This window comes from Zootermopsis nevadensis, unplaced genomic scaffold (assembly GCF_977971745.1).
Source record: "Zootermopsis nevadensis isolate Lab colony 2312 unplaced genomic scaffold, Znev_1.0 Znev_ptg000017l, whole genome shotgun sequence".
NCBI lineage: Eukaryota > Metazoa > Arthropoda > Insecta > Blattodea > Termopsidae > Zootermopsis > Zootermopsis nevadensis.
In genome coordinates this window covers 8,174,981-8,185,224 of record NW_028259149.1, presented here as the reverse complement: position 1 = coordinate 8,185,224, position 10,244 = coordinate 8,174,981, and the positions used below count along the sequence as shown (strand labels likewise).

The following is a 10,244-nucleotide window of genomic DNA, read 5'->3' as shown; positions in this document are numbered from 1 at the left end:
TCATCAAGTACCACTGTCCACAAACCATTAAAAATTCTGCTAAAAACAGGTAATTCTTAGGCAATCGTGTCTTGCGTAGATGAGCGTAACTTGATTTAGTAATTCTTTTTCAGTGAAATGTCAGATAAGAGTTACCCTCTTCACAGACAGAAACATGTAGGCCGACGTAATGGCCACATTTCTGAGTCAAGAACATAAGCGTTATGAAGGGGAAAGCATTTCAATGTGAACTTTATCATTCCTGACATTAACAATTATGTACTGACTCTTTTATAACTTTTAATAACAAATTATTCCAACTGCTTTCTCCTTATACAAGCCCTTTTAAATTTCTAATTCAATAATTTGTTTCTCTTACTTTTACTTACTTTGGTTTTAAATTTTAAAAATCCTTCTTCCGTGTAACTATACGTTTCTTTCATGGCTTAATATGACAATAGACGTTACAATTCATGAAACTTTAATAACAGTTGACCTTGTCAAAAAGAAGAAAGATACATATTTCCATGAAGAGGTCACTGTGAGTGTTACAATCCAGTGATCAAAACACATTAATAGGTCCTTGAACAAAGACAACAGACATCAAGACAGTGAATGAATCCAGTTAATAATTCCATTATGAAATGGGGTGGGATGAAATACTGTAAAGACAAAAGCTGAGTACAAACAGCATGCCTTAAACATATATTTGTGGTACCATAAACTGCAATTTCCTGGTTTGTTCTTATTTAATGGCTATAATTCTATTATTTGTGTCTCTCTCGTTGTGTTTATTGTATTGAATTTGGTATCAAAATGCACATTTCTTATATTATCATAAAGAAGTACCATCAATGACCACTTTCACTATAAAGTTTCAAAACTGCTAAATTCCTTTTACATTAATTATGCTCTTAGTAATAAACCGAACAAGAGTGTTCTCAAAGCTGTCAGTGAAAGTTGATCTATTTCTCTACAAAGTACACTCACTGTTGATTGTGAGGCAGTTAATTTTGTATTTTAGTCATTTTATTTATGTTTATGATGACAGAATTTGTTTGTGAAACAGATTGTGTTATTAAGGTAATTTATGTTCACAAGAATTTTAGATAAACTTTATAAATATTTTCGTAAAATATTTCACATTCATTACCACAGCAGCTAAGTCCTCCAAAAATTTACTACTATGTTTAAAAAAGCCCATCACTGGATCCAGGCCTGAGCCAGATGAATCCACTTCACGTACTCACACCGTCTATTTAAGATACATTTTAATAGAACACCCTCTCTTCCATCTATTCCTTTGTCTACAGGTGTTCCCTTCCCTGCAGATTTTTCCAACTAAATTAATATTCACACCTTCAAAGAATGCCTCTCCTTGATAAAATGCTTGGTCCCCTTGAACACAGCTCAGTTTCAGGGTTTATGATGAAATTATGTGATAACTGCATTTGTAAGAAACTCCAATCGATACATAATTTGTAAGTAAATTAGTACTTTAAACAGATTTCACTGACATTGCTAAGAAAACATTAAGAAGATAATGACTGATCATAGAAAAGAACGAATATGGTACTTCTTTAAGATGTATTCTAATATTGATAAATCCTCACTGGAGAAGTCAGTAGATGGTATGTACAGCATCATCTTGTCAGAACAAAAGAGGTGTTACCATTACACAGATATGTATACGTAAGAAGGGTCCATCATGCCATGTTGCCTCACCTTGTGTAGGGACGGATGCAGACATTGGATGATCAGTATATTTTGTACTGCACACGAGCATAAACACGGGCTAACATTGATCAAGTAGGAACACACTCAACATTAATTTCTTAACAATCTGAAGTGAAAATGGAAATTTTTAATAAACTGATTTAAAAAATATGAATTGTGATTTAAATTTATTTTGCCTTCAAATACGTTTTTGTTTCCAATTTCTCCATACTAAAAACAGTTTCAGTATACGCAAGATGTAAACTGTCTTTAAATATTTAAACAACCAATTTACATGCCTTTCCTTTATTCACAGTTGTATCTGAAGGGACAAAAATCAAGCCAAAGCAGATCCAATATAGTCAAAGTCTGAATTTTATGTGAACATTAAACTCTTTACTGACATACGGACGTCATATTCAGGACACTTATCAACAGTTTTTTATCAAAGATCATAGCATGATACAGAGAAGAATAAACTGACAGTGTAATACTCCCCAAAACAAGGCAATAAATTAGTAACACACACATTCTGCTAGTTTATGGGCTCTGGTTTGAGGACTTACGTTGAGACTTGGTCCCGTGATCTGCAATCATAATCTGATCTCAGCTTGATCTGAAATGGTATCATTTGGTATAATTATCCCTTTAAAAGCAGTTAATAATGTGTACTAAAATTCAGCTAATGTAGATGTACAAGAATTGATAGAATTTATTGTTCTTTATTTAAATTTTATAAACTATTAAGATTATACAAATCTTTGTCATTGTTAATACAAAACAATTACTAAGATAGAAGTGCCCTAAGAGAATGCAGTCATCTTTGTTCACAACAAAAACTACAAGAGAACCCTGAACAATCTGTGTTCCATGTAGCAATACCGTTCTCAATTGGATAAATACAAAAATCATTTCATAATTGTATTAGTTATGATAGTGGGGAAATGTCAGTCCCCTCCCATTGTCTATCACATTCATCCAATGAAAATCTTTCCTTGTGAACTTCCAATGGAATATTGTCTTTAAATTACTTGTTTATTTTATTTTATTGTTTGCTTACTTGTGTACTGCCAGCAAAATATGGCCTGAATCCCTGATTTTCTCATTTGAAAAATAGTATTATAAGTTAATATCTGATACATAGTACTTAAGTGGAAAAATAAAGAGCCTCAGTCATAGCCCAAACTTTAAACTTTCTTACTGAAAGACCTTGAATATGCTCATGTGCAGTGCATGGACTGCTACTACATTATGCTAGGCTATTCTAACAATCTTCTTGCAGTTAAGTTTCCTCTCATCATTTGTCACACTCCTGCATACACACACATGTCAGAAAGTTTCTGTATGTTCCACTCTAAAAGTACATGACTATATTTTCTTGGCACTGTTTTTAACAAGAACATCAACAACAACATTAAAAAACCTCAAAATCATTGTTATTTCACTTATTGGGAAAAGAGTTGGTAAACACACTGGATACCAAGTTCTGTCTTTAAACAGATATCCACAGTGCGTACATATAAACACACATTTACGCTGTAAACGACAGTCTTAAAATGTACGCTGTAATATTTGTCACTTTACTCTGTGATGTAAGTTTCTCTCCAGTTTTATTCCTAAGAATCTGACAATAGATTTCTTAAGCAATATTACAAACAGTCCTTCACTGTGGATTAAATATTACAGTTATCTTATAAATAGTTTAATGAATATAAAATGAGCCGTACTGGTAAATTTTTCCAAATACCTCAGTACTTTAAAGTGGCTTAGAAAACAAATGAATAGCATGTAAGTAATGCTAAAGTGTCTTTCAGGAACATTTGAGTAGTTCACAAGAAATTGTATTCATATTGAAATGAATGATGAGTTACATGAAGGACATTATATAATCTGTTCACTTTAACCTACAGGCAAAGTACAGTTTCTACACAATTAGTAGAGAAATTCATTATGTTCAAATACAGAGAAAATAGCAGTAGTCACAAGTAAAAATGAGTGACACCTCTTCTTGTCACTACTTCCACCTCCAGTAGTCAACCCACAGGAAATTAGCATTAATCAATTCATTGATATTAGCGCAATTATCCACTTAACATATAAGTTATACTGAACTTGGCTGATGACATTAACGTACAGATTGAGATTTCAGAAATACTAAGATCTTACGAAAAGAATGTATATAAATATTATGCATTTATGTTAATCATTCAATGGCAAAAAATGTCTGCATGTATAAAAGATAAAATTATATTAACCTTCAAATGCATTAATGTATTTAGTTTTATTACGTTATTACTACTTATAGGTTTATTTATTTTTAAATATATGTGGGTTCTCTTATTATTTATGCACCAGAACTTCATTATCCTAAAATTAAAGAAAAATGTATATGAAATATTTTAATGTACATTGTTGGCATATGCAAGAGATAAGCTCGGTTATGTTCCTACATTTCACATCATGTTATTTGAAATAAACAAGCCTGCTCATATAATATGGTGTGACTGACACTTTGTCAGAATTTATTAAATGCTTTATTTAAGTTTATTTTTTCTTGTATGAAAAACAGTTCTAACATAAGTAATTTTTACTTTACTGAGGGACAAAATGAATAAATGGCATCACCAAAACTAACTCTATGGAGCAGAGTTCTTCATGAAGAACTAATATTCGCTCAGAAAGTAAAAAATTCCCTGCCATTTATGGAATCTAAGGGTTAATTACCATATTCACAACAGACCAATAATGTACCTTATTCTTCAGGGCATGTACATTTTGTTCTCAAATTACCTGTATTACAATTAACTATAGTCCCTCCACTGGCAATGCTCATGGTTACTTTTATATTTTACAAAAAAAAAGTAAGTAAAGCTGTAACTGTGTAGCTCCTATTCATTCTTAACCTCAGCACTAGCTGCGGGTGAGTGGTCAATGTCATGCCCCAGCCATAATTTACCCCCAGGATTGGACCCAGGTATTTACCTTTTACATGGTTTCAAAATTAGGGCATTCAATTGTAACTTTTAGAAATATAACATCCCAAATTTGTTACCTTCAGCATGAAATACAAGACTGCAGAAGTAGTGACTTACTTTGCCCCTTATTCCATCCACAATTAATTTCAGTGTTATTCCAACTCAAATGGGGAAAGAAATAATTGAATTATAGTGGAGCACAGACTGAGAAATTTTAAACAAATACTGTCTTGAAGATTTCCGTCTTCTGGGTTGTCGCCCTGATGACGGAGGAAGTATGACCTCTGAAAAGTTGGTAAACATCGACCAGACTACACAGCGCAACAACCCAGAAGACAGAAATCTTCATATTCACCGCTGTCAAAACCTCAAATATTACACATACTGTCTTATTTCGAAGTTATTATGAAGTCGATATACATATTTCTTTATATAAAATCTAGATAAAAATATCTTTGTCAAATGTTGGTCACTTGATCTAAGACTCAGATGAGTTATCAATGGCCGAACTCTTATATGGTACAGTCGTAGCTTTTGATTACGTAAGTAACAAATGAGCATCATGCATGTTTGGTGTTCCAGCTACGTGATAATAAAAGCAATGGGCCAAGAACATTGTGTAGATAGATGTAAACATGACAGTGCATACTACAGGCTAGAAAGTATTCACAAAGATTTAAAATGCCACATAATAATTACACATCTTGCTTAAATTACTTTCTTATACATTTATGATGTGACTCTGGATTCTGTATGTATGCCAAGAATGTAAAATTATGTACAAGAAATACAATAGCTGCAGAAAGGAAATTTACAAGGAATCACGTCTTCAAGCAGCCTGAATATTCAGTTTGATGGAAAACTCCCAGTTCATATCCAAGTCTCTTAAAAGTTATATTTTCTTCACAACACAAAATATCATAAAACTTGTTGCTCTGCTGGGACTGACTCCAGCAAGAACACCAATTTTTATTACACATTTTTAATTCTACTCCTTACATGCAAAACTCTTCTCAATAAATGCATCACCCAGCTATTATTGAACAGGCTGCATATAGAAAGGTGTTATTGGCAGGCCTTGTTCAAATTATTTAAAAACTTTCTGAATATTGATATTTTAATTATAAGGTATGTGAGTTCTGTTAAATGACAGTGGTAGCAAAACTTGATATGTCCTATAGACCAAAATGCACAGTCTTAAATATACAAATATAAATATCTTACATATTGACAACTCTATATTTTGTCATTAGTGGAACAAAATTATAACACTGAAGTCCCTTCTTACTCTATAAAATTAGCAACTCACCTGACCAAACGACATACAAACAGTCAGCATAACCAGCCCAAATACTTGACATTGTAAAAAAAAGAAAAAAAACTGCATTGATGTGAACCAGTGCTCTATGAAACACTGCAATCATCATGAGCATCTCGCATTTGTTGTTTGGTTTTACGGCTTGAACGACGGATTAGACTTCGACTTCTTGGCTTGGAGCGGGTTACCTCCAGTCCTCCCGTTGCTCCTTCCGTGCTGGCAGCTGCGCTGGCACCCATGGACTCCGAGGCTGGACTTCCAGTGCGCCGACCTCCCTTGCTCTTGCTGCTGGCACTTACATAGGCACTGGAGCGACGTTTCAGTCCCCCAGAACTGTCGTCCCCACCAGCAGGTAAAATTCGTGATAGTGTGAGGAAACAGCGGAAGATCTCCTTAATGTTATAGTCATCTTTGGCTGAGCATTCCAGTACCTTCACTCTGCAGAAATATAGAATCACAGCGAAATCTTTGACATAACCTTTAGCAAATATACAAGAGCTAATATGGTCAGACTAAGACAGGTACCCTGGCCCTCCAGGTTGGGGGGTTGGTCGCAAGGCTAACAACCTTGCACCGTAAAAAGAAATATGTTTCGAAACCTCGATCAAAGCCTCGGACAGACGGGCCTAACAGAGGACCGACTGGCCTTGATAGACTCAATGGGTGTGAGCCATCTAGAACATACATCAACGCAAACACAGTTATGTTCTAAGTGTGATAAAATAACTGTATACATATTGCATCGGGTACAAGCAGCTGTTAAGTTCCATGTGTGCATAAGTGTCTTTAAGTTGGTGGCCAACAATTTGTACATTTGTTTAAATAAAGATGATTCTACTGCAAACCCTATAGGGTGCGACAATTGGCCCACTCTGCACATTTATAATTTTGTCGTGACAGATCAGAATGTTTGCGCACCTCAGCTTGGGCAGCTCACAGTACACCCACTCAGAGACGTCCTCTATGGTGACTTCGCGGTGTGTGGAAGCCAGGTCCAGCTTGTTGCCAGACACAACAAAGGGAATATCCTGGTAGTCTGCCCGCTGTTCTCTGATTTCATCGAAACAGCGCTTGATGCTGTCAAACGACGTGGCCGAAGTTGTGGCGTAAACTAACAGGAAGGCGTGGGCTGTGGCGATGCTGAGACGCCTCATTGCTGGGAATTGCATGTCACCGGCTGTATCCAGGATATCAACCTGCAACAGATTTAACACAATGTTACAGAACTGTGCTTCGGTCATGCCAGAATATTTCTTCTTGCTGTCACCTGAGCTGAAGTCCTTGCTTATTTATTTGAGGTCATCGATTAGAGAAAAAGGAGACTCTTAATTGTGAAGAAACAAATTATCGAAGACATGAATCCCTTTAATACAAATTATTGTTTCAGCTAACCCCATGGAGCGGTTAGTCTTCAGAAACTGACAGTCGTTCAGCTAGTAAATAAATCTGCCGTGTTCACAAAGGCCAACCATTCGTCCCCCATGAGATTTAATACAACTAACTAATTTCAAAGGCCTAAGACAACGTTTTTATGCATTTTGTATTTCCCCTAGCCACATGCTCTGTCTAGCTTATCCTCCATGATTTGATCACTAGTATTTGACGTTCTTCAACGATAGATACAATTTCAGCCAGACGTATGTTCCTACTGACTAGGCGAATAATGTGTTACCACGTGGAGTTTTCCTTTGTGTTATGCCAACACTTGCAGAAGACTTTTCGCGTAATTAATTGGAAAGAACAGACAACAATTACAGTACGGTCCATCATGTAATCCTATGAAGGAAGTGACATCTGAAGATGTCGCTAGGAGAGGTCTATGTTGACTAACCTTGAGAGTGACAGGTCCCAGGTCATACTCTCTGTTGTACAGATCCTCCACTGTGCTGCGGTATTTATCGGCGAAGGTGTTGAAAAGGAAGCGCTTTACGATACAACTTTTGCCGACGCCTGCACCTCCCAGGATAACCAATCTGATTCGTTCGTGGTCGCTCATGCTGCTCAAGGACTTAGCTACCTGTCAACACAAAATAGATGTTGCAATATTATCATAAAGATCGCGCACGCATGTCGAGGGAGCAGTACGTTTTCTAAATTAAGACGAAGATAACTGTCCTTTGAGATGTATGATCTGAAGCTTTCACGGCGATGAAGTATAATGAATTCTTCTCGGGCTACCAGCCGTGTCAGGTGGTTGAATGGAGAAAACACCATCTTCGTCCTCGTCCTCAGGGCACTGAAATTGTTGGTTGATAGGTCGGTCTCCAACAACTTCAGTACCTTAAGGACGAGGACGAAGATGATCCTCGAAACGCTGGTGTTTTCTCCATTCAACCACCTGACACGACTGGTAGCCCGAGAAGAATTCATTGTCTTTTGAGATGCTGCGCCATGTGGTCTGGTAGAAATTAACCGACGTGTCAGAGATGTTTTTGCCTCTATCACCAGAATGATGAGTAAGTGGAATTCGCAGGCTGCTTACTCATCGTCTTGATAATAGAGGTAGTAAACACCTCTGAAAGTCGGCCAATTCTATGAGACTGCACAGCGAAGCATCCCAGAAGACAGTTATCTTCATAATCTCCAGTAAGAATCTAAAATATCACCTAGATTAACATCTGGGACAAAATCAGCATTGTAATAATTCAATAAAAATTATAAAATTTACAATAACTTGTCCAAATCAAATTTAATCCAGGGGGCAACTGGATGAGACAATCTAAAATGGCAGATATTTCGTATAATAAGTAAATCTATCAAATCCAATTGACGCTGGCACGTCATAAAATGTTTGTACTCTCCATATTGGAATTGTTATTTAAATATATTCGACTTACGTTTTATGGACTGACATCGTGGCAAGATATGGATGATACTATTTATGCTCGATGTCGGATTTCTCCGTTTGCGGGCGCCAAGACATCATCGTTGTACTTTCAAGTGACATTGGGTGTCACTTCACTTCATTTTTACACAACCTTGAATACAGAAAATACGAAGCACTGGCTTTATTTACCACATTTCACACACTTACATGGCAAAAATGAAGCAGGTACTTTCATGGAATGACTGGGCAGGGTGGAATATAAAACTTGACTTTGCTCTAGAGTACTGACAAAAAGCAAGAAGGTTTATTCCATTATGCACATTCAAGTATTTCCTTTGTAACGTCAGATAGAGTTGATAAAAAGCTAACCCAAAAGCTATTCATTAGTGATTTATGTGGAGTCAACGACAGGCTACTAACAGAGAACTCGAAAGGCAGCGCCTCTAATACAAAATCCTGCCACTGAACACCAACCTCAGCTGCTTCCTTCCACCTTTGGTCTTCACAACGAATCTGCCTAAGACCCGTTTTAATAATATCACCCCATCCATTTATTGATCTTCGAAATAGAAATGCTAAGAATCCTAATTCAAATTCTGGAAACTCTGTCTCCCATTCCCAGCCACATGTCCAACCCATCACATCCTTCTAGATTTCACTGTCCTAACAATTCGAGGAGAATTTCACACTGTGCCAAGTTCTTCATTATATTAAGTATAAAACTGCAGGTAGTGGTCTTCTGGGTTGTGTCCTGTAGGTGGTTCCCAACGTTCCGGATAAACTTGCCGCCTCCATATTTAGGGTGGACGTAGGCGACAAGTCCCTCCGAAACTTTGTTAACAACCTGTTAGACCACAATCGACCTATTCGCCGTTATGAGAGATTCAAATTTCAATTATCCTAAATTTCTCAATTGTATTTTATCTTTCATGGGTCCAAATACTTTCGTGGGAGCTTTGTAAAAGATAACATTTTACACTTACATTAAACATTTTTTTACCTTATTACATTAATGAAGCTTTTGTGATATCATTTGTGAGTAAACTTACTATCAACGACAATAACGGCCCGGTATGGACTTTGCCCTATACAATTTGATAAAATCAGCCCCGTAGAAAACTTCACTCGAAATATCAAATCCAGACTTTGGAGCTCAAAATTTCTATCTGTTACGTATGGGGGTTCGAATCTCAACATGATTAACGACCAAAATGACAAAGATTTTATGTTCATTTCATCAATGTCTCCAGCATTCTGCCCTCGGATTTAGTTAATGACTGATTATGATTTACAGGTTACTTTAAGAAGACAAGTTAACTGCAAAATTAAGTTCTTCTGTAAAAGCTTAATAGGAGGAGAGAGGCATGCGTAAAGTAGAAACAACAACTTTCGTAGGAAACAGCAGTGATAATGACGTAACAGTGCTTAA

At 36.3% G+C, this 10,244-nt stretch overlaps 1 protein-coding gene across 7 annotated transcripts in view; it reads right to left on the bottom strand.

Annotated features, from left to right (window-relative positions):
* Positions 1-262: 262 nt before the first annotated feature.
* Positions 263-10,244, bottom strand: part of LOC110834051 (GTP-binding protein Di-Ras1) — a 138,323-nt gene continuing 128,341 nt past the window's right edge. For all 7 annotated transcript variants that reach the window (XM_022072829.2, XM_087350341.1, XM_022072828.2 and 4 more), the window contains 4 exons: positions 8,826-8,966; positions 7,820-8,005; positions 6,907-7,184; positions 263-6,426 (listed from right to left, as the gene is read on the bottom strand). In XM_022072829.2, the coding sequence (XP_021928521.1) occupies positions 6,075-6,426; positions 6,907-7,184; positions 7,820-7,984 (795 nt within the window). In that variant the 5' untranslated portion in view covers positions 7,985-8,005; positions 8,826-8,966 and the 3' untranslated portion in view covers positions 263-6,074. The remainder of the gene's footprint in view (positions 6,427-6,906; positions 7,185-7,819; positions 8,006-8,825; positions 8,967-10,244) is intronic.